Source organism: Procambarus clarkii, chromosome 14 (assembly GCF_040958095.1).
Source record: "Procambarus clarkii isolate CNS0578487 chromosome 14, FALCON_Pclarkii_2.0, whole genome shotgun sequence".
Classification (NCBI taxonomy): Eukaryota; Metazoa; Arthropoda; class Malacostraca; order Decapoda; family Cambaridae; genus Procambarus; species Procambarus clarkii.
Window position 1 is genome coordinate 11,850,465 of NC_091163.1, and position 25,251 is coordinate 11,875,715.

Below are 25,251 nucleotides of genomic sequence, written 5' to 3' on the forward strand. Positions count from 1 at the left end.
TTATCTAACCAGTGTTCACCTGAGGGGTCTTTTCTGCATCTAAATTTATCCAATTTCTATCCAGGGTTTGGTGACCTACATAGAGCAGTCTATACCTGCCCCTTGTCACAGTCTGTCAGTCAGTTGTACACATCGCCCGCTCTCCTCAACCTTCACTTTCCTTCACAATGTCAGGAAAACGGCTGAATCTATCTCCATTATGGAGATTTCCAATTTCTGAAAACCCGAGAGGCAGGTTCTCCTCCACACTACGGACTTGTTCTTCCACACTACGGACTTGTTCCTCCACACTACGGACTTGTTCTTCCACACTACGGACTTGTTCCTCCACAGTACGGACTTGTTCCTTCACACTACAGACTTGTTCCTCCACAGTACGGACTTGTTCCTTCACACTACAGACTTGTTCCTCTACAGTACGGACTTGTTCCTTCACACTACAGACTTGTTCCTCCACAGTACGGACTTGTTCCTTCATACTACAGACTTGTTCCTCCACAGTACGGACTTGTTCCTTCACACTACAGACTTGTTCCTCCACAGTACGGACTTGTTCCTTCACACTACAGACTTGTTCCTCCACACTACGGACTTGTTCCTACCTTGTCACGGTGATGTTGCCTGACAATACCTCTAATTTGTAGCGGAGTCTTGGGTATGAAGTATTCAATATGTTCTCCTTCAGCGCCTTCAGCAGCCAGCACATCTGCTCGTTCATTCCCACATATTCCAACATGGGAGGGGATCCACAGGAAATTGGACAAACCTGGACAATATGTGGCATGGTGACTTACCTGGACAATATGTGGCATAATGGCTTACTTGGACAATATGTGGCATAGTGACTTACCTGGACAATATGTGGCATAATGGCTTACTTGGGCAATATGTGGCATAGTGACTTACCTGGACAATATGGGGTGTAGTGACTTACCTGGACAATATGTGGCATAGTGACTTACCTGGACAATATGTGGCATAGTGACTTACCTGGACAATATGTGGCATAATGGCGTACTTGGACAATATGTGGCATGGTGACTTACCTGGACAATAAGTGGGCGGTCGTTGAGGGTAGAGGCAAGATTCTCCCGCCTGTACCTGGCATCCTTGACGAAGACGTGGGCGTGCAGCATGGGCGTGTAGCACAACTCTGCACCTGCCGTGGGAGAGGTATTATTGCCTGCATCTCTCTCTCCGTAATAAGCAAGACCTATGAGCTATCTTGATGATCTTGTGAGCTGTCTATTAGCTCACAAGAGACACTATGCTGGTTAACCTTTATATACAGTGCCCCAGTGCCTGCAACACTGCCCCAGTGCCTGCAACACTGTCCCCAGTGCCTGCAACACTGACCCCAGTGCCTGCAACACTGCCCCAGTGCCTGCAACACTGCCCCAGTGCCTGCAACACTGCCCCAGTGCCTGCAACACTGCCCCAGTGCCTGCAACACTGCCCCAGTGCCTGCAACACTGCCCCAGTGCCTGCAACACTGCCCCAGTGCCTGCAACACTGTCCCCAGTGCCTGTAACACTGCCCCAGTGCCTGCAACACTGTCCCCAGTGCCTGCAACACTGTCCCCAGTGCCTGCAACACTGTTCCCAGTGCCTGCAACACTGTCCCCAGTGCCTGCAACACTGCCCCCAGTGCCTGCAACACTGTCCCCAGTGCCTGCAACACTGTCCCTAGTGCCTGCAACACTGCCCCAGTGCCTGCAACACTGCCCCAGTGCCTGCAACACTGCCCCCAGTGCCTGCAACAATGCCCCCAGTGCCTGCAACACTGTCCCCAGTGCCTGCAACACTGTTCCCAGTGCCTGCAACACTGTCCCCAGTGCCTGCAACACTGTTCCCAGTGCCTGCAACACTGTCCCCAGTGCCTGCAACACTATCCCCAGTGCCTGCAACACTGTTCCCAGTGCCTGCAACACTGTTCCCAGTGCCTGCAACACTGCCCCCAGTGCCTGCAACACTGTCCCCAGTGCCTGCAACACTGTCCCCAGTGCCTGCAACACTGTCCCCAGTGCCTGCAACACTGTTCCCAGTGCCTGCAACACTGTCCCCAGTGCCTGCAACACTGCCTCCAGTGCCTGCAACACTGTCCCCAGTGCCTGTAACACTGCCCCAGTGCCCGTAACACTGTCCCCAGTGCCTGCAACACTGCCCCAGTGCCTGCAACACTGTCCCAGTGCCTGCAACACTGCCCCAGTGCCTGCAACACTGTCCCAGTGCCTGCAACACTGTCCCAGTGCCTGCAACACTGCCCCAGTGCCTGCAACACTGTCCCCAGTGCCTGCACCACTGTCCCCAGTGCCTGCAACACTGTCCCCAGTGCCTGCAACACTGTCCCCAGTGCCTGCAACACTGTCCCAGTGCCTGCAACACTGTCCCCAGTGCCTGCAACACTGTCCCCAGTGCCTGCAACACTGCCCCAGTGCCTGCAACACTGCCCCAGTGCCTGCAACACTGTCCCCAGTGCCTGCAACACTGCCCCAGTGCCTGCAACACTGTCCCCAGTGCCTGCAACACTGTCCCCAGTGCCTGCAACACTGCCCCAGTGCCTGCAACACTGTCCCCAGTGCCTGCAACACTGTCCCCAGTGCCTGCAACACTGTCCCCAGTGCCTGCAACACTGTCCCCAGTGCCTGCAACACTGTCCCCAGTGCCTGCAACACTGCCCCAGTGCCTGCAACACTGTCCCCAGTGCCTGCAACACTGTCCCCAGTGCCTGCAACACTGTCCCCAGTGCCTGCAACACTGGGGTCGTATTAGCAAAAGGTATAGTTGCTACGTTTTTGTATAGGGAAATAGTTCATTTCACGCCTCGATAGGGAGTGTTAAGGTATAGGGAGTGATATTTCATTTAGCTGTTGTTTAGACTTTGCCTTAATAAATAATTAGCTTGTTCTCTGCATTTCATTGTTTCCAATTTTTTTTTTGTGTCCATGTCCTTGTCACGTGGTCTCCACGAGTCTGAGTTTTAGTTGGGCCGCAAGCCTAACAAAGTTTTAAGAGTTCATTTATCCCTTTGTTTGCTATAATTCCCACACTTAACGTAGATTCATCCCCCCCTCTTTTCCAAGTAATTTGGGGATCAAGCCAAATATCACGGGCAGGGTAGAGGACAGAGTAGAGCCAATACCCACCCGCGTTACAGAGGCTGACTCCATACACAGTTTCAAATGTAAATATGATAGAGCCCAGTAGGCTTAGGAATCTGTACACCAGTTGATTAACGGTTGAGAGGCGGGACCAAAGAGCCAGAGCTCTACCCCTGCCACACAAACACTAGTGGTCAACGCTGACTGCCACACAAGCGGCAGCGTTGATTTCTTGTAATATGAATGTAATTTGTCATATTAATTATTGTTATTTAGTGAAACTGTTCTCTATTTTTTCATTTATTTTGTCTAGAAGCTTCGAATCATTATATTGACTTCTTTGATCTTAATTTTTAAAGGCAACTTTATTTTCTTTTGTATACATATATTGCTTTTATATATAAATATTAACTGCCTTCTTCTTGAGGTTATCTTGAGATGATTTCGGGGCTTAGCGTCCCCGCGGTCCGGTCCTCGACCAGCTAAGCTTAAAAAGTGACGTAACATGTGAATGTGGCACATGACGTAACGTGTGAGTTACGCATTTCTGTTTTATATGTTAGACGAACCACATCAATGACAGTTCTAGCAAGGCGTATTCAGAGTTCTCAAAAGAACGCGAGCAGAAACTGCTTTCCTACGTATGATCCGTTTACGCAAAGTAATCAGATGCTGTTTGATTTTCTTAGTATTATTTAAGATGTATTGGGATATGAGAGGACGGAGAGGCCTTACCGTAACGTCTAGACAGTAGTCGCCATGCCAGTTCCGACGCGTCCACCATAGGCGCCACCGCCAGCCGGGCTCCTCGCAGTTTTTCCCGCCAAAAGTCATACCCGCGAAGACTCGGCATTCCCTGAAGGAGAGAAAAGATGAATTAGTAGTTGTTGTGAACCCTCAGCCATCGCCTCACAAAACATTCCTTACACTGTCTCCTGTCTGAGACACATCCAGGGTCTCTCTCTTGGTCCCTAAGTCACACTCTCCTGTCTGAGACACATCCAGGGTCTGTCTCTTGGTCCCTAAGTCACACTCTCCTGCCTGAGACACATCCAGGGTCTTTCTCTTGGTCCCTAAGTCACACATGTCCCTGGTACTTCGTATATAATTATTTCCGGTGTTGGGGGTAGATAGCCTGAAAGACTTCAGTCCTTCGGTCGTATCTTGGTGGGTTTCTGGGAGTTCTTCTACTCCCACAATCAAGCAATCAGGTGAAAGGAAATGTGCTTAGCCATTTCTGTCCAGCCGGGAATCCAACCCAAGATTTTTTATTATATGTAAAGAACGTAGACCAGTGGGACCAGCTGGTCCCTAGAACCTACTGGTCTCTGGTACCCTGCTTGTCCCCAGGACCCTAGAGCACCCCTTAGCACATCCAGGTCTCACGAAGACCAGTAGATCTTTGGTAGTTTGGTCTCCAGAAGTGATATCCTTCCTGCTATAAGAACACAAGAATAAATGAAACTGCATAATTCCTATTGGTCCACGTGAAGCAACAGCTATTACCACCCAAGCACTCCTAATGATGAGACACTCCAGCGATCCCACGTCTATTTTACCTAGTAATTTGTTCCATTAATCCACAGCAGTGTTTCCCAACGATTGTTTACTTAAGTCTTTGCTGAATCTAAACTTTTTTCATTTTGTATATGTTACGAGCCTAATCTGCAGTATACTCTAATTTGCGTACTGAAGAGTTGTTATGATGGTTTGTCTAGAGAGACATTATAATAAAAATACAAGAGATGTAGATATCTGTTTATGGCGGCGGCAGTCAGCTGGCTGCTGGCAGACCCATCGAAGTTGTGCCGGCAGACATGCGTTGATTATGGATATCAGTAGCATATATCCTGCCATATATCAGGAGGATATTGTTAAATGGGAAAATTCAGCTATTATTCAGTGATAAATGGACATGTGGTATTAATTAAGGGGCGGAAGTGAGAGCGTAAACAGTGACTAGACCAGATAATGGCGGACGTGGAAGTTGTATCGGACAGACGCTCATGGTTTGATAAATGTTGACTCCGCCAGACAGTCATAGAAGCTACAACTCATATTAGTTCAACTTGCAGAATATCATAGTGATGTTTAAAGGGAATATAGGGTATTATTTTACAGACTCCAGATTTCCGAATATATTTGCTGTAATGTTGATCTTGCTTGAGTGGATCAATATTGATTTAAATGTTGCTAGACTAAGCTGTGTTATGAATATTATGTCTATTTTAACATTTCTGATTCTTGTATATCAATCAAGATACAGGAATGATATGTGGCAGTTCCACCGAGTGATTAAATGTGTTCATATGTTTTTTCCATAAATATAAATTTTACTATCACCTTACCTAGTTGTCCCTGTGCTCCTTTGGGATTTCTCCTGGACACTTATATGTAGGTTATTATTAATTATATATAAGAAACAAAATAAGAAATATTCAGACAAATAGAAGTGAGGAGAGGAATAAAGTATGAGGGAAGTCAAACCATCCAACACTACAGGTGTGTGAGTCAAAACACACATTTCACTTATGGTAAAAGGAGAAATGCTTGGAGTGACTCTGTGTACATGCGGCTCAGGCTTGGGTACAAATATTACTGGGAATATGGGATAGGTGTTCATGATAATGACACGAAGTGTAAACTATGTGGTATGTTAAGGTCTCACACCCTGGCCCATTATGTTCTTGATTGTCCGTTGATTAATGTATATAGAAACACTGAGATAAGGACTGTTCCTGAACAATGTGTTCAGGAACTGTTCCTGACTGTAGCCTGGATGTGTCACAACGGAAAGGTTGATGATGTTCTTGAGAGATACAAGAATTTTGCACCAAGACTATAATCTTTTGTTGAATTATCTGCATGTCTCTTGCAAATTGTGTGTGTACCTTGTCATACATTTGTGTATTTGTGTGTGTACACAAATACCTGGTATTGTTATGTCTGGTAACATACTGCATGTGTAAAGGAAGAAATGTATATGTTTATCACTCAGAATGTTCGGTAATATATTGTTCATATATGAACACGTTGTCATGAACGAGGTGAAAATAGCTTGAGCTACCTCATCCCTTTGTGTGTATTTATACCTCAATAAACTTATTTCAGGTTCAATTCAATTTCATTATTAATTATAAATCCCTTGGAGTTAGGCCATGTGAAACTACCCATAGGACAAAATTCCTAGCCTAGGACACAGAAACCTGTGACGTGACAGTATCCACTATTTTGTTTTTATATTTATAACATCTTATTAATAATGCCTTTCATAAATTCATAAATTTTAGCCATATCACCCCTCTTACCCTTCACCCTTATGAATATGTAAATTAAGATTTTTTTCAATCCCTCCTCGTGAAAGAGATTTCTAATTTCTGGGAAAAACTTGGTACAGTCATTTCTGTACAAGGCTACGTGAACTAGCCTGTGCACTGTATCCTGTACAGCCTTCTCTACCAAAGAGCCAAAGCCCAACCCTCGCAAGCACAACTAGGTGAGTACACGTTATGGTAAAGTGAAGGGAATTATCAGGAGAAAGCGCCAAGTCATTATGACTATATAACACTGGGAAGGGGTCAGGATAAGGATTTGGAATGGGACGGGGGGAAGGAATGGCGCCCAACCCCTTGGACGGTCGGGAATTAAACGCCGACCTGCATGAAGCGAGACCATCGCTCTACCGTGATGAGTTTATATAGATTCTGGAAACCTAATGTATCAACCAGTCTTCCTAATAAAACGTCGCATTTTGACGTATACTTTACCTAAAGCCAAGAATGATCGTACTAAAAAATTGAATTTTCTAGTCAATTTCGCAGCTCGCGAAATTGACATACTGTCCTGTTTTCTGTTCTGGGTCCTCTGGTAGGTTAGGGTAAGGACACTAGTACGACAGTTTCTTGACATTTAGGACGGGCTGAATATATTTGTGGCACTTTGGCTGATCACTCTGAATGCTTAATGCTTAACATATCTCTGGTACCCTAGCTGGTGGTCCCCAGGTGGTACCCTAGCTGGTGGTCCCTAGGTGGTACCCTAGCTGGTGGTCCCTAGGTGGTACCCTAGCTGGTGGTCCATAGGTGGTGCCCAAGCTGGTGGTCCCCAGGTGGTGTCCTAGGTGGTACCCTAGCTGGTGGTCCATAGCTGCAGCATACCTGGAGAGGGTTTTGGGAGTTCTACTCCCCAAGTCCGGCCAGGGGCCAGGCTCGACTTGTAACCTGGTCCAACAGGCGGCTGCTTGGAGCGCCCCGCAATTCCTTACATCCAATACGACCTGGTTGGACTGGCACTTCTTGCAGGAAATTATCTAATTGCTTTTTGAAGTTCCCATTTGTTCCGGCAATATTTCCCGATATACCTGAGGGCCACTAACACTAGTGGCCTCAATGAGGACAGGAAGCCGGAGACCAACACTGTCAGCCCTCATGGACCTACACTGTCAGCTCTCATGGACCTACACTGTCAGCCCTCATAGACCTACACTGTCAGCCCTCATGGACCTACACTGTCAGCTCTCATGGACCTACACTGTCAGCCCTCAAGGACCTACACTGTCAGCTCTCAAGGACCAACACTGTCAGCCCTCATGGACTTACACTGTCAGCTCTCATGGACCTACACTGTCAGCCCTCATGGACTTACACCGTCAGCCCTCATGGACCTACACTGTCAGCCCTCATGGACTTACACCGTCAGCCCTCATGGACCTACACTGTCAGCCCTCATAGACCTACACTGTCAGCCCTCAAGGACCTACACTGTCAGCTCTCAAGGACCAACACTGTCAGCCCTCATGGACTTACACTGTCAGCTCTCATGGACCTACACTGTCAGCCCTCATGGACTTACACCGTCAGCCCTCATGGACCTACACTGTCAGCCCTCATGGACTTACACCGTCAGCCCTCATGGACCTACACTGTCAGCCCTCATGGACTTACACCGTCAGCCCTCATGGACCTACACTGTCAGCCCTCATGGACCTACACTGTCAGCCCTCATGGACCTACACTGTCAGCCCTCATGGACCTACACTGTCAGCCCTCATGGACCTACACTGTCAGCCCTCATAGACCTACACTGTCAGCCCTCATGGACCTACACTGTCAGCCCTCATGGACCTACACTGTCAGCCCTCATAGACCTACACTGTCAGCCCTCATGGACCTACACTGTCAGCCCTCATAGACCTACACCGTCAGCCCTCATAGACCTACACTGTCAGCCCTCATAGACCTACACTGTCAGCCCTCATGGAGGATGGTGCCGTGGGCTTGCAGTGTGCGCCCTTGTGGAAGGTGCACCACCACCCCGGCCAGAACACGCTCTCACCTGGAATGATTCCAACACAGAGATTAAACTATTAATCTAATTACTTTGTTTATTTTCCTATCAATATGCATTAGTTTTTTTCAAGAAGAGCAATTAATCCTGTATATCACTGATTTATTTTACAGGGAATATCAGAGAGAATATTAGAAGTACAAACCTGAGGTACTTTGACCATTCCTCGTGTTCCAGAGACAAGCAAGAAATTAACACAGTCTGAACATCTGGTTACATTCTAACGCATGTTGATAAATCTGTACACAGTTATAAATGTCACTGTGTGTTCTTGATTGTCTCGTGTGTGTGTGTGTGTGTGTGTGTGTGTGTGTGTGTGTGTGTGTGTGTGTGTGTGTGTGTGTGTGTGTGTGTGTGTGGGTGTGTGTGTGTGTGTGTGTTTGTGTGTGTGTGTGTATTCACCTAGTTGTGTTTGCGAGGGTTGAGCTTTGCTCTTTCGGCCCGCCTCTCAACTGTCAATCAACTGTTTACTAACTACTTTTTTTTTCTCCACACCACATACACACACACCCCAGGAAGCAGCCCGTGACAGCTGACTGACTCCAAGGTACCTATTTACTGCTAGGTAACAGGGGCATTCAGGATGAAAGAAACTTTGCCCATTTGTTTCTGTCTGGTGCGGGAATCGAACCCGCGCCACAGGATTACGAGTCCTGTGCGCTATCCACCAGGCTACCAGGCCCCTGATGTGTGTGTGTGTGTGTGTGTGTGTGTGTGTGTGTGTGTGTGTGTGTGTGTGTGTGTGTGTGTGTGTGTACTCAGAAATACAGTATTAATAACATTGTCGTCGTCTTCTCATCTTCTAGTGTGTGGTTTAGTCAACGTTACATATCAATATGAGATCTTAATGATCCATGGTTAAAATTTATGATTTAATAAGGATAATACTGGTAATAATATATATTAGCCCCCACTAACAAATTCTAGGTACAGCACAAGAATATCTTCCAATATTCCCGAGTGTATGAAGTAATTGCAGAGCTCAAAGTACCTCATACCATTTGGTCTGAAGTCACTGATAACAGGGCAATCACAGATATAGTGTTAGAGAGTATGTCCTCTCAAGTAAAACTGAAAACATATGTTTTTTTCACCCAGAGGGTTATAAACCCATGAAAACGCCTATATGCCTTAAATGCCAAAAATTCAGCTAGAAAATATCATTAGGACAATTGACTGGACCATTAACAAGCCGCCGGCTTTCTGTTCTCGTCGAGGTCACTAGATAGTTAGTGGCCCTAGGGTAAATTTAGGTAAATATATACACGTAAATAAATGCCATCGCTTCTCAAATCTTGGGAGCAAGAAGGAAAGCCACACAATATCTCTTAGAATTACGTAGGTAAACAAAAAATATAACATTTGTTTACTACAATGTCGGTGCTGGCTGTAGAAGTCGAAAAAAACTAGTTTTACTGCAAAATATACTAATTTTATAAGAAAATTCAACGTAAATAGGTGGCAAATGAACACAGATAGGCTCCGATATGCCAGCGTCGTGATTGGCTACAGCTGTAAGGCGAAAAAATGTTACATTCTCTCTGATTGGCCAAAACGAAAAACCCTAGTGACATCTAGCGAGATTCAAGTAAAATTGCTAAAATCTTCGTAAGTACATCTTTCTGAATTGGACGTAGGAACGTTCTTAGGCAATACTTAAGAACCTTCGTAGAACACTTGCTTACGAAGAAATCCATGGAGCTTGGTGAATCTCGGTCCATGGCTACAACGCAACGAGTCCAAGGCAGCAGTAAAACACGGATGCTTCTAAATGTTTATTATACAAATGCTTTACACGTCATAAACCTTCATGTACCAGTGTGCTTGCAGTCGTAGAAAACATTATGGTACAAAACCCCCGTAAACCCCCACTGTCTGAGGAGGAACAATGCCACTGTTGAAAACCTGCCCACCAGTGTCAGCTGGCCTGCCCACCGGTGTCAGCTGGCCTGCCCACCGGTGTCAGCTGGCCTGCCCACCGGTGTCAGCTGGCCTGCCCACCAGTGTCAGCTGGCCTGCCCACCGGTGTCAGCTGGCCTGCCCACCGGTGTCAGCTGGCCTGCCCACCAGTGTCAGCTGGCCTGCCCACCAGTGTCAGCTGGCCTGCCCACCAGTGTCAGCTGGCCTGCCCACCAGTGTCAGCTGGCCTGCCCACCGGTGTCAGCTGGCCTGCCCACCAGTGTCAGCTGGCCTGCCCACCAGTGTCAGCTGGGCTGCCCACCAGTGTCAGCTGGCCTGCCCACCGGTGTCAGCTGGCCTGCCCACCAGTGTCAGCTGGCCTGCCCACCAGTGTCAGCTGGCCTGCCCACCAGTGTCAGCTGGCCTGCCCACCGGTGTCAGCAGGGCTGCCCACCAGTGTCAGCTGGCCTGCCCACCGGGGTCAGCTGGGCTGCCCACCGGTGTCAGCTGGCCTGCCCACCGGTGTCAGCTGGCCTGCCCACCGGTGTCAGCAGGGCTGCCCACCGGTGTCAGCTGGGCTGCCCACCGGTGTCAGCTGGGCTGCCCACCGGTGTCAGCTGGGCTGCCCACCGGTGTCAGCTGGGCTGCCCACCGGTGTCAGCTGGCCTGCCCACCGGTGTCAGCTGGCCTGCCCACCGGTGTCAGCAGGGCTGCCCACCGGTGTCAGCTGGGCTGCCCACCGGTGTCAGCTGGCCTGCCTACCGGTGTCAGCAGGGCTGCCCACCGGTGTCAGCTGGGCTGCCCACCGGTGTCAGCTGGCCTGCCCACCGGTGTCAGCAGGGCTGCCCACCGGTGTCAGCTGGCCTGCCCACCGGTGTCAGCTGGGCTGCCCACCGGTGTCAGGAGCGCTCCCTGACGGCAGAGGTTGACACCGCCAGGCAGGAGCGCGCTTGTAGCTTAAAGCATTTTATTCCAACAAGTTGGGATAAAAATCTTAAATTTCCACAGGACTATTACAGTGGACAAAATGATGTCATCACTGTACAGTGGACAAAATGATGTCATCACTGTACAGTGGACAAAATGATGTCATGACTGTAGTGGACAAAATGATGTCATCACTGTACAGTGGACAAAATGATGTCATCACTGTACAGTGGACAAAATGATGTCATCACTGTACAGTGGACAAAATGATGTCATCACTGTACAGTGGACAAAATGATGTCATCACTGTACACAGGACCATAACAGGGCATAAATTTATACTTTCATAACAAAAGGGACAATGTCTTTATAGAAAATAATGTCATCTTGAGAAAGATGACGTCACCATGAGACAAATATTGCCTTCTTGAGACAGATGACGTCACCTTGAGACACATAATGTCATCGTGAGACACAAGACGTCACCTTGAGACAGATGACGTCACCTTGAGACATATAATGCTATTTTGAGACATGACGTCACCTTGAGACATGTCATCTTTAGACAGATAACGTCACCTTGAGACAGATGACGTCATCTCGATACACGATGAGATCACCATTACAAAATACACCGCTAAATGCCCCAAGATGATGCCCCAACATACCCCAGGGCCGGGTATGGTCTCCGGATGCCCACGGTGCAAACTGTGACTCTCTGAAGAGTCGGTGGGACAAGCTTCATCATATTCCTATTGTAAATCTTTCCTTATAACATTGATCAAATGATTACAGCTATGATAAACTCAGCCATGTTAAACACAGCCATGTTAAACACAGCCATGTTAAACACAGCCATGATAAACTCAGCCATGTTAAATATAGCCATGTTAAATATAGCCATGTTAAACACAGCCATGTTAAACACAGCCGTGATAAACACAGCCATGTTAAACACAGCCATGTTAAACACAGCCATGATAAACTCAGCCATGTTAAATATAGCCTTGTTAAATATAGCCATGTTAAACACAGCCATGATAAACATAGTCAAGATAAACAAAGCCATGATAAACAAAGCCATGATAAACAAAGCTATGATAAACTCAGCAATGTTAAACTCAGCCATGATAAATACACGGTAGAATCTGTGTTAATCATTTCGAAGGACTGTGTTTATCGGTACAAGGAATGATACCAGTTTAGTTCCACAGGTTTCAGTCCTTAGGTGGACGATCTTCCAGAAGGAATGACTCAGTCCTCTCAATGTTTGCTGATAATGCAAAAATTAAGAGGATTAAGACAGAAACATAGCAAATGGCTACAAGATAACCTGGACAGACTGAAAGAAGGTTCCAGCAAATGGCTACTAGTAAGTAGCCATTTTAACTCAAATAAGTGCAAATTAATGAATCTTGGTGCAGGGCAACCCGTCCTCTTAAAAATAACGTCACCTTTGGCTGGTATGCGCGCTATGGCCAAATTTGGACGTAATTTGAAATGAAATCGACTCACAAAAGTGACGTTCTGTTCCGTTTTCTATTTGAGTAGTCCGGCGTACGCGCAGAGGCTATAAGAGGACACTTTAAATTAACGTTTTTCATAACGTTTTGAAACTTTATGAGAATTTCCTGCCGACCTAACCTATCAGAGGACCCTTAACTTACTGTTGTTGAAAAAAAAAATCCCAAATTTATTTTCATATTTTTTTCATTTTCAAATTACGTCCAAATTCGGCCATACGGGCAAACGGCCAAAAGCGACGTTCTTTTTACAACCCGTTCTCGCAAATTCGTAAAGTCAATATTGACTTATTAACTACGTGCATAGGTGATATACTAAACATAATAGATACCCTTAAAAAGATTCATAGAAAACACCGACCTTACCTAACCTTGTTAGTATCTTAAGATAAGCATCTTATTGCTTCGTAATTACAATTATTACTTAACCTATACCTATTATAGGTTAGGTAATAATTGTAATTAAAGAGCAATAAGATGCTTATCTTAAGATACTAACAAGGTTAGGTAAGGTCGGTGTTTTCTATGAATCTTTTAAGGGTATCTATTATGTTAAGTATATCACCTATGCACATATTTAATAAGTCAATATTGACTTATTAAATTTGCGAGAACGGGTTGCTTTTTAAGAGGACAGGTTACGCAGGAAACCAATGGGCTACTTTACCTTGCGGGTACCTGACGTTGGGTTCCGAAGATCAACGTCCACACAGCCCGGTCTTAGACCAGGTCTCGTGGTTGGTGGTCTGGTCAAGCAGACTGCTGGAAGCGGCTGCTCGCAGCCTCATATATGTATCACAGCCTAGTTGATCAAGAGATGAAATCCTTCAAGAATCGGGTACAGGAAAAGATCTGGGATTTGACTTCTCTCAACAAATCTGTCTCCTAAAGTCCACACTAAAAGAAGATGATCAGTGGCATTTCTAGAGAGGCCCATATAAGGCCTTTGGAAATTTGTGCAAGGAATCATTGAGAACCTTTTATATTACATATATCAGACCTGTCCTGGAGTATGCAGCGCCGCCATAGAGTCCGTATGTAGTCAAAGTATGAGGGTAGGCATGGTAGCTACCCACTTACTTGTTTTGTTTACTTGTGTTTACTTGTGTTTTTTGTTTAAAATACCCTAGCGGGTTAAGGACAAAAAATAACTTCTTTGTTTTAATATTGGCCAACTTAGTTATTTCTATTTTAGTATGAACTTACATTTTGTATCTATTGATTAAAGAGATAAAAAACTAAATCCACTCCGACCCGAGCGGATTGGGTTTAAATAACAAATATAGGGTTTTATGTTGACCAAACTACACACTAGAAGGTGAAATGTCGACTTGATAACGTCGTCGGTCGATGTCACATAATTGGCTTGCTAATGCTCCAGTACGACTTGATAACGTCATCTGTCGATGTGACACAATCTGCTTGATACTGGTACAGAACGGACGGAAACGTCGTCGTCTCTTAAGCTTCTGGTGTGTGTGTGTGTGTGTGTGTGTGTGTGTGTGTGTGTGTGTGTGTGTGTGTGTGTGTGTGTGTGTGTGTACTCACCTAGTTGTACTCACCTAGTTGTGTTTGCGGGGGTTGAGCTCTGGCTCTTTGGTCCTGCCTCTCAACCGTCAATCAACAGGTGTACAGATTCCTGAGCCTATCGGGCTCTGTCATATCTACATTTGAAATTGTGTATGGAGTCAGCCTCCACCACATCACCCCCTAATGCATTCCATTTGTCAACCACTCTTACACTAAAAAAGTTCTTTCTAGTATCTCTGTGGCTCATTTGGGCACTCAGTTTCCACCTGTGTCCCCTTGTGTTAAATAGACTGTCTTTATCTATCCTATCAATTCCCTTCAGAATCTTGAATGTGGTGATCATGTCCCCCCTAACTCTTCTGTCTTCCAGCGAAGTGAGGTTTAATTCCCGTAGTCTCTCCTCGTAGCTCATACCTCTCAGCTCGGGTACTAGTCTGGTGGCAAACCTTTGAACCTTTTCCAGTTTAGTCTTATCCTTGACTAGATATGGACTCCATGCTGGGGCTGCATACTCCAGGATTGGCCTGACATATGTGGTATACAAAGTTTTGAATGATTCTTTACACAAGTTTCTGAATGCCGTTCGTATGTTGGCCAGCCTGGCATGTGCCGCTGATGTTATCATCTTGATATGAGCTGCAGGAGACAGGTCTGGCGTGATATCAACCCCCAAGTCTTTTTCTTTCTCCGATTCCTGAAGAATTTCCTCTCCCAGATGATACCTTGTATCTGGCCTCCTGCTCCCTACACCCATCTTCATTACATTACATTTGGTTGGGTTAAACTCTAACAACCATTTGTTCGACCATTCCTTCAGTTTGTCTAGGTCTTCTTGAAGCCTCAAACAGTCCTCTTCTGTCTTAATCCTTCTCATAATTTTGGCATCGTCCGCAAACATTGAGAGAAATGAATCTATACCCTCCGGGAGATCATTTACATATATAAGAAACAAGTTGGGACCGAGTACAGAGCCCTGTGGAACTCCACTGGTGACTTCACGCCAATCGGAGGTCTCACCCCTCACCGTAACTCTCCGCTTCCTATTGCTTAGGTACTCCCTTATCCACTGGAGCACCTTACCAGCTACACCTGCCTGTCTCTCCAGCTTATGTACCAGCCTCTTATGCGGTACTGTGTCAAAGGCTTTCCGACAATCTAAGAAAATGTAATCTGCCCAGCCCTCTCTTTCTTGCTTAATCTTTGTCACCTGGTCGTAGAATTCTATTAAGCCAGTCAGGCAAGATTTACCCTCCCTGAACCCATGTTGGCGATTTGACACGAAGTCCCTTCTCTCCAGATGTGCTACCAGGTTTTTTCTCACGATCTTCTCCATCACCCTGCATGGTATACAAGTCAGGACACTGGCCTGTAGTTCAGTGCCTCTTGCCTGTCACCCCTTTTGTATACTGGGACCACATTCGCCGTCTTCCATATTTCTGGTAGGTCTCCCGTCTCCAGTGACCTACTATACACTATGGAGAGTGGCAAGCAAAGTGCCTCTGCACACTCTTTCAGTACCCATGGCAAGATCCCGTCTGGACCAACAACCATTCTAACATCCAGATCCAGCAGGTGTCTCTTGACGACCTCTCTCGTAATTTTGAACTCTTCCAAGGCCGCCTGGTTTACTTCCCTTTCTCCTAGCACAGTGACCTCACATTGTTCTGTTGTGAAGACCTCCTGGAACCTCTTGTTGAGTTCATCACACACCTCTTTGTCATTCTCTGTATACCTGTCCTCGCCTGTTCTAAGCTTCACTACCTGTTCTTTCACTGTTGTTTTCCTTCTGATGTGACTGTGGAGTAGCTTTGGTTCGGTCTTGGCTTTGTTTGCTATATCATTTTCATAACTTTTCTCTGCTTCTCTTCTCACCCTGGCATACTCATTCCTGGTTCTCTGGTATCTCTCTCTGCTTTCTGGTGTTCTGTTGTTCCAGAAGTTCCTCCACGTCCTTTTGTTCAGTTTCTTTGCTTCCATACATGCCCTATTATACCATGGATTCTTCTTTTGCTTCTCGGATTTTTCCTTTTGGGTCGGGATGTATCTGCTTACTGCCTCCTGACACTTTTGGGTGACATAGTCCATCATATCTTGTACAGACTTAGCTTTGAGGTCTGTGTCCCAAGGTATTTCCCTTAGGAAGCTTCTCATCTCCTCATAATTTCCCTTTCGGTAAGCCAGCCTTTTGTTTCCTAGTTCTTTTTCGGGGGGGGGGGGGGGGATAATTCCTAGCTCTACCAGGTACTCAAAGTTCAATACACTGTGATCACGCATTCCCAAGGGGTGCTTCCATCTTGACTTCCCTTATATCCCACTCATTTAGGGTAAATATCAGATCAAGCATTGCTGGTTCATCTTCTCCTCTCATTCTTGTTGGTTCCTTGATCTGCTGGCTTAGAATGTTTCTTGTTGCCACGTCCAGCAGCTTAGCTCTCCATGTTTCTGGTCCTCCATGCGGGTCTCCGTTCTCCCAATCTATCTTCCCATGGTTGAAGTCTCTCATGATTAGTAGTCCAGATCCATTCTTACTAGCAACAGAAGCTGCTCTCTCTATTGTGTGTGTGTGTGTGTGTGTGTGTGTGTGTGTGTGTGTGTGTGTGTGTGTGTGTGTGTGTGTGTGTGTGTGTGTGTGCATGCGTGCGTGCCTGTTTCTGACTGGGTTTTAGTTTGTTATTACTTTTAATGTTTCATATTTTATTACATGTCAGACTGTACTAGTTTTCTCATTCTTAATGATCATGTTTTGTTTGGCAGTATTTACAAGCATGTTTAGTTGTGTATGACAGGAGTCATAAAAGCTGGTTCTAAGCGTTTTTAGGTAGCATGTTGCACTCCACCCAACCTCTTCTCTTGAACAATACATCGGACAAAATACGATGTATTATCAATCATAATGGCTCACAAACAACAGCTATCAATCACAGCGACTTACAAACAACTATCAATCACAGTGGCTCACAAGCAGCACCTATCAATCACGGTGGCTAACAAACAACTAACAATCACAGTGGCTAACAAACAACTATCAATCTTGGCGGCTAACAAACAACTATCACTCACAGCGGCTCACAAGCTCAACAATCATCTGATGTACGCTCCTGTGTTTACACCTCTCACTACAACACAGTCGCGTGTCGATCGCTTCGTCTTCCCTCTTGAATTTGAAATTATTTTTTATATATTATATTTTGCATTCTCTAATATTCATTGTCGTCTATCAACTGTAAGGCGGCAGACTTATATGTACATGTTACACATTCACCTTCAGGATTCACTATTATGACGAGGATGAGCAAACGGGTGTACACAGCCTCAGGAAGAATACACTCCAGGCACTGAAGGGTGATGTACCTCCAAGCCCTGGGAAGGCTGCACTTACCGCATCTGAGATGACACACCGCGGCCAGGAGCTGCGGTGGGTCTACATAGTCCTAAGAAGCGTCCTATATGACAGTTCTTAGGTGGCGACAGCTTCCAGGACACAGCAATCATGAAAGGTCCTGGTGGCAGGAATTTCTGACAGTTATGACAGATGATATGCTTGGCGTTTCTAGGGAGGTACTGTAGGAAGCGGTTGGCCTAGACAGGATAACTAGAAAATTCTAAGAAGTGGAATAGATGCCAGGTCCTAGTAATGTGTCACAGTAGGCAAGAGAGGGGTAGCGGTAACCAGCTGGTAGTTGCGGCACCACCTTCGCCACGGGCTAAGATCACTACATACATGCTAAGAAGCACAGTTTGAAGCTCACAGAGAGAATAGGAGCTGTAGCTGTAGAATTTTTCCAGAGCCAGAACCTGCAGCCAAGTGGTACAAGAGCTCGAAGCATTGAGCTTAAGACTCAACTGGGAGCCTGGACCAACAACGAAAGGCTTGGAAACCCCAGCTGAGTGTGTGTTCCCACACCTGGTTGTGTGAACCCCACACCTGGTTGTGTGAACCCCACAGCTGAACGTATGAACCCACAGTTGGGTGTGAACCCACAGGTGGGCGTGCAAACTCGCTGCTGGGCGTATGAACCCACAGCTGGGCATATGAACTCACAGCTGGGTACATGAACCCACAGCTGAGGATTGAACCCACAGCTGGGCATATGAACTCACAGCTGGGTACATGAACCCACAGCTGAGGATTGAACTCACAGCTGGGTGTATGAACCCGCAGCATGTGCCACGGCTGGGGAAGCACTGGCCCTCGACTAGTGGGAATTGTTGGTCTGTAAACGTCACGAGAGTTATCGCTGGGACTGTAATGGCAGAACTAGAAATGGTCCAATTACTTGAAGGGAAAGTTGACTAGAAAGCGATAGCCTGGAACTAGAGTGGCACGACAAGTGGCACGACTAGGACGCTTGAACTCTAGACTAGAAGGAAGACTATGGACCGCAAGGGGTACACTGGCCCGAAACTAGAACATGATGGTGCCCCAGGGACCAGAGGGTAACAGGCCCAAGACTAGAACATAATGGTGCCCCAGGGACCAGAGGATAACAGCCCCAAGACTAGAACATAATGGCGCCCCAGGGACCAGAGGATAACAGGCCCAAGACTAGAACATAATGGTGCCCCAGGGACCAGAGGATAACAGGCCCAAGACTAGAACATAATGGTGCCCCAGGGACCAGAGGATAACAGGCCCAAGACTAGAACATAATGGTGCCCCAGGGACCAGAGGGGAATGTTGATATGGAGATTAAAATGCAAGGTTGGTCCTAAGTCCAAAGCAATGGTCCAGAAAATAATGTTGGCACAATATTGGCTCAGGACTACTGTTAACCACCAAAATATTGCTTTAGAAAGAATCATTTCTTATATTATTTAACATGTCATTATATTATGTACTATATGGTTCATTACCAAGGTTTACACATGTCACATACGGAGTGGCAGTAGCAGAGGTGCATTACCCACATGATCACTGTGAGCTACAGCTGGCAAGTGTCAGCAATCACCTTGAAGACAGCGGTGGGAGAAGATGGGGCGAGATGCTACATGTGCAGCTCCACACTCCCTGCCCCTTTCTTGTGGTGTCGACCAGACCCTGAGCCACACGAGCCAGACCCCAGCATACTGCAGTTAGGGTCCTCAGTGCTGGACTGGATGCTACACTCTTCACTCTCCTTGATACTCACTGTACTGTTAACATTATTATCTTGAGCCGTCCTGCCGTAAAAGGTACTTCCGTCACCAACACTGCCGTTCATTTTCACTCGACTCACAACACTATGGCCATTGGCACGTCTTGTAACATCTACACTGCCTACTAGAGGACTCGGTCTGGTGGGGGTGTGTGGACCCTGTGCGGGGCTGGCTCGTGGATTGCGGGCAGGGCTGCAGGCGGGGCTGCAGGTGGGGCTGCGACCGGGGCTGCGGCCCGGACTACGACCGGGACTACGACCGGGGCTACGCCTCGGACTACGACCGGGGCTTCGGCCCGGACTACGACCAGGGCTACGGGCTGGACTAGCAGCTGGACTAGAGGAACAACTTGCCCGCTCACGAAGTGTCCGCATGGTGGGTGGACTGGGAGCAGTTTGGTCGCACTCCTTGATAGGGGACAGATGTGGCGCTATACTGGACCGCAGGCGCCGACGAGAGGGTCGAGGTCGTGGAACCGACACCACTCGAACCTCCATGTCATCCTCGACGGAAAATTCACTGACCGCTGTAGACACAGTGCGGCTCAACGTTCGTAACTGTGCCCGGGACCGTCCTAACTGGATCTGTGGCAACTGTGGCACTGAAGAAGTTCTTGCTGGAGGTGTTCTAGGGGCGGTGTTGGTGGGAGACACCATAGTCGAACTGAAGCGTCCACCAGGCTGTTGGTAACGCAAGGAGTGATTTTGGAGATGATTTTTAGCAACAGTTGGTGAGCGAGCATCCTCTGATGGTGTGGTGGGAGACAGGCCTGGGGTGGAACAGGTGGAAGACCGTGGAGAGCGCACAGCAGTGGTCACTGTGTTGACGGAGTCCACCGATATTGTAGAGAGCAGTGCTGTGTCGGTGGTAGAGGAAGGCGTTATTTGATTGTTGGGCGGGCGACGAGTTACCGCCCACCCGCACACAGCACCCTCCCTCTCCGTCCCACCCTCACGCCCATATGTAGCGAAGGAGTGGGCAGAGTTCGAGCCGCGCAAGTGATGGCCTCGTATATACTCATAGGTTGTAAACCCCAGGAAAATGATGTAGACATGGAAAGCGGCAAGATGCACGAGGAGGACCTCCGCCACCAGGGCCACGGAGAACACAGTCGACAACAGCCCGATGAAGGCACCGTCGTAGACCAGAGCACCGAAGATGGAGAAGTGGCAGTATGGCGCCCCTTCTGAGCATGTAAGCGACGCCTCGGCACCGGGATTTTCACGTAACTTATGCTGGGGTCGAGGCGCCTCCCACGGGGACAGGTATTCTTTATTGAAATAATACAGAACAATTTCTGCAAGACAGGTAGCCATCACCAGGAGGCAGGCGACGATGGCCGTCACGACGCAGGCCAGAAACACTGGGTAGTTGCGGCGACCCACGCAGTGGTTCAGCCACTTACAGTGGTGGTCAAATACATCCACACACTTGTTGCACGCGCTGCAGTGTTTAGTCCGACTCGAGGTTATTGTAATATTACACAGATGGCATCGGCCGTTTTCAATCACATGGTTATGTACATTACGATCAAACTCGGGCACTTGTTGGCGGTCCTTGCGGGCCCTGAGCTGCGGATCTGCTGGGTCCAGAGCGAGAGCCACCGCGTGCGTCAGGACGTGGGCGGCGAAGATGACGCCCGTGATGACTGCAAGGGGTGTGGCTAGGCGGGTGTGGAGGGCGGGCAGGACGGCGCCGTACATAAGGGCAGTGAAGGCGACCATCACAAGCCACGCTAACACCTGCTGTGGGTGAAGGGGCAGCTGTAGGCCGTGTACGCGACGCACGCGGCGAGGGCCCGCCCACCACGGCCGCCCGTCACCCATTGTACACCACCATCATCACCGCCCCCGTCCCTCTGAGTCTTTATTACGTCCTTCCAAACTCCACCGCCCGTAGCCTCTGGGTGAGGCCTCTACTGCGCCAGGCTGCTCCTGCATAGGGCCGCGCCTTCCCGCTCACACACACACACTCCCGCTTGCGGCCGCCGCACCCCAAGATGTTGTCAAGTAGGAGAATACTCATAGCATACTGGACAGCTGCAGGGCTTCAGTTGGCGCCAGGAACCTGTGCCGCTGTTGACAGCTGGGGCCAGGATCCTACCGCTGGCGCCAGGAACCTGCTGCTGGGGATCTCACACGTATAAGCACAACACCTGATGCTTGAGTGTTAATAATCATGTAGGAATCTGAAAGAAAATACCGCAATTAATATTATTCAGCTTGAGACAACTGCTAAGCTCAGATATATCACACATATGTACACCTGGCGGAGTGCGTGTCGGGCACACCAGTCAAGGCACGTGTCCTGGCACACACTACACCAACACCTCACACGGGATCTCAATACTCACCTTAGTTACATTCATATACAGAAAATTTACTACGCAACGAATATTAATAATTAACTCCATCAAACATATATACGACAAGCAAATGAGGTTATCTTAATGGCATTACCCCTCACCAGGCACCTGCACCACCACATGTCCTCACCAGGCACCTGCACCATCACATGTCCTCACCAGGCACCTGCACCATCACATGTCCTCACCAGGCACCTGCACCATCACATGTCCTCACCAGGCACCTGCACCATCACATGTCCTCACCAGGCACCTGCACCATCACATGTCCTCACCAGGCACCTGCACCATCACATGTCCTCACCAGGCACCTGCACCATCACATGTCCTCACCAGGCACCTGCACCATCACATGTCCTCACCAGGCACCTGCACCATCACATGTCCTCACCAGGCACCTGCACCATCACATGTCCTCACCAGGCACCTGCACCATCACATGTCCTCACCAGGCACCTGCACCATCACATGTCCTCACCAGGCACCTGCACCATCACATGTCTTCACCAGGCACCTGCCTGGTGATGGTGAGGCTGGCGCCTCACCATACCCTTATTGGTCGTGGGGGGTCACTTAAGGCCACTCTGGTGACCTTAGTCTACACCCGCCACTCTGGTGACCTTAGTCTACACCCGCCACTCTGGTGACCTTAGTCTACACCCGCCACTCTGGTGACCTTAGTCTACACCCGCCACTCTGGTGACCTTAGTCTACACCCGCCACTCTGGTGACCTTAGTCTACACCCGCCACTCTGGTGACCTTAGTCTACACCCGCCACTCTGGTGACCTTAGTCTACACCCGCCACTCTGGTGACCTTAGTCTACACCCGCCACTCTGGTGACCTTAGTCTCACAACCAACCAAAGCAGCAACCACAACCCGAGCCCCACAACCACTACAACCCGAGGCTCCACAACCACCACAACCCGAGCCCCACAACCACTACAACCCGAGGCTCCAAATCGTTTTACAGGACAAAGCAGCTTTAAGCCGACAACTCCCCCCAGCAAATCCACGCAAGCACTACCAATACGTTCATTTATTTAATACAATGTAACAAACTTTCCTTCTTCCTCTAGTACCCTTGTTATAGGTATTGTTCATGCTATCATACAATACATTACTGTATCATCTCCCTGTAGTGGTGACACAAGTGTTGCTATCATACAATACCTTACTGTATCATCTCCCTGCAGTGGTGATACGAATGTTCCTATCATACAATACCTTACTGTATGTGATAATGTTAACGCCATCTGTTGAGTGCACCTGACCCCCCTTTTCTGTTCCCCGGTGGAAGGCTGTGGTCTTACTGACACCTCTGTAGTTTCTTTTTAACTAGACAAATATTTTTCCTCAGAAGTGATGTGGTGGGTACCTTGAACGGCAAGAAGGGGTCCACCAGGAGTGGCCAGCGAGGGCAGTCCTGAACGTACGACGAACTAACTATTAGTGGTTAGTTACACCTCCCTGTAGTGGTGACAAGTGTTGCTGTCATACAATACTTATGGAGGAATTATAAGAATGATGCCTAATACTACCTTTAAGCAAACATCTCGACAACATAAATACTCTCATCCAGTGGACATTCCTCGCCAATATTGCAATTCTAGAATCCTGTAAACACTTGATTCTAGATGTGAATCCTTATGGGTACTCCATCTATTTACGTATACGTGTCTCCTCAAGGGGTTGTGAATTGGGCCCCCCATTTGAGTGCAAATCTTCAGAAGATTACGGAGGATAGATGCTGGAATATCTAGCTTTGTGGTAGTATTGTCACGGTGGATTCTAATATTAAGCTGATGGGGGTGTCTACGGGAACGTTCATAAGTAGGGATTCCACGTCTAGAGATGCTATCATTCCATCTGGCTTTGTGGTCTTCACTATGTCTAAGAAACCGGCGACTGATTTCAAGCTGTACATATCCGGTACACATATAGTCAACTTATAGGCAGATAGAAGTTGCAGTAGTGTTAGGGGCGTGAGTCTCATTTTACGCAGCGTCACCCATTTTATACGTATACACAGACAGAGCAGCCATGGGGTCCTCACTAGGAGTACTCTTTGCTAACTTCTATGTGGGAACACTAGAAGACACCATCTTCACAACCACAGGGAAGCCTCGTATCTACTGCAGACACATCGATGATATATTCCTATGTGTTAAAGACCTCAAGGAATTGTCGCGTTTAAAGTATCTACTGACCCGAAATCAGAACATTACAAGATCCTAGATCATGGACAGACATCAACGGAACAGAACCAAGACAGAACCTAGATCATGAACTAGGCATCGATGGTACACTCCCTTTCCTGGACGTCTACGTCAGAACCAATGACAACACTTTCCTCAAACAACTTTATACCAAACCCACCAAATTGTCTCCTAACTCCCCTTGCCACTTCGGGGGGTATAGGGTGTTTATGTACCTTCAGGGCACCAATCCCCTCAGCCACAGGGCATGGCGAGAAGGCACCTCTAAGCATACCATTGGAATGTGTATGAATGGTCACGCAGAATGTAATAAAGACTAGTGTAATAAAGGCATTTATACATCTTTACTGATGTGAAGTCATTCGTCATATATGACTCTTTACTCATTGTTCCGCCTGGCATAACATCCACAAGGAACTGGACAAACGCCTTCAAGTTTTAATAAACAACGGGTTATCTTGAGGTGATTCCGGGGCTCAGCGACCCCGCGGCCCGGTCGTCGACCAGGCCTCCTGGTTGCTGGACTGGTCAACCAGGCTGTTAGACGCGGCTGCTCGCAGCCTGACGTATGAGTCACAGCCTGGTTGATCAGGTATCCTTTGGAGATGTTTGTCAAGTTCTCTCTTTGAATAGAATGAATAACATGAATAGAAAAAGAGTACGGGTACATGAATAGAAAAGTCATCACCCATATATCAGAAGATATTAACATCAAATGTTATAACAAAGAACACCAACCAACATCTAACTGTTGCAAATCCACTATGAGCTCACAATACAAAACTGAAGAAAGAATAATTAAAATGGAGTGAAACCGACAGCGCCAGACCAAAGATTGGAATTCATTATTTACTACATAACAAAAGGGACTGCTGATTTAATACTTAAGAGCAGACCCAATAAACAATACAACACACTCCAAAAAGCAAGTGTGGTATACAACTGACATGCCCCAATGACGGAGGTCACCTTCGGTCTGCTTATATTGGTATGACCATCACAAAGCTTTCGAGAAGTCTGACCTGCCATGTACAAGATGGTGGCCCTAGACACCTTATGGAAGGTGTTCATGACACAACTCTTACTAGGAACATGCTAGTAAATAATACAACGCTCCTGCCATCCACCACTGACCAGAGAAGACTGCAAATGCTGGAAGCTGTACTCATAAAAGAAAAAAAAAACCATCCTAAATATACAGAGTA

The 25,251-nt window shown here is 47.5% G+C and overlaps 2 protein-coding genes across 6 annotated transcripts in view; one reads left to right on the forward strand and one right to left on the reverse strand.

Moving 5' to 3' along the window:
* Positions 1-25,251, reverse strand: part of LOC123771567 (Dihydrouridine synthase 1) — a 171,918-nt gene that overhangs the window by 35,294 nt on the left and 111,373 nt on the right. The window contains exons 1-4 of one of the 5 annotated variants that reach the window (XM_045764164.2): positions 19,275-19,399; positions 8,343-8,434; positions 3,836-3,956; positions 1,047-1,159 (exon numbers count right to left, since the gene is read on the reverse strand). In XM_045764164.2, the coding sequence (XP_045620120.1) occupies positions 1,047-1,159; positions 3,836-3,956; positions 8,343-8,357 (249 nt within the window). In that variant the 5' untranslated portion in view covers positions 8,358-8,434; positions 19,275-19,399. Of the gene's footprint in view, positions 1-1,046; positions 1,160-3,835; positions 3,957-8,342; positions 8,435-19,274; positions 21,650-25,251 lie in introns of those variants that run through there. The other 4 variants (XM_069324393.1, XM_069324394.1, XM_045764179.2 and 1 more) reach the window with 4 other exon arrangements.
* Positions 10,335-11,261, forward strand: LOC123769949 (multiple epidermal growth factor-like domains protein 6). The gene has a single exon (XM_045761451.2). The coding sequence runs from the start codon at positions 10,335-10,337 to the stop codon at positions 11,259-11,261; it is 927 nt and encodes a 308-aa protein (XP_045617407.2).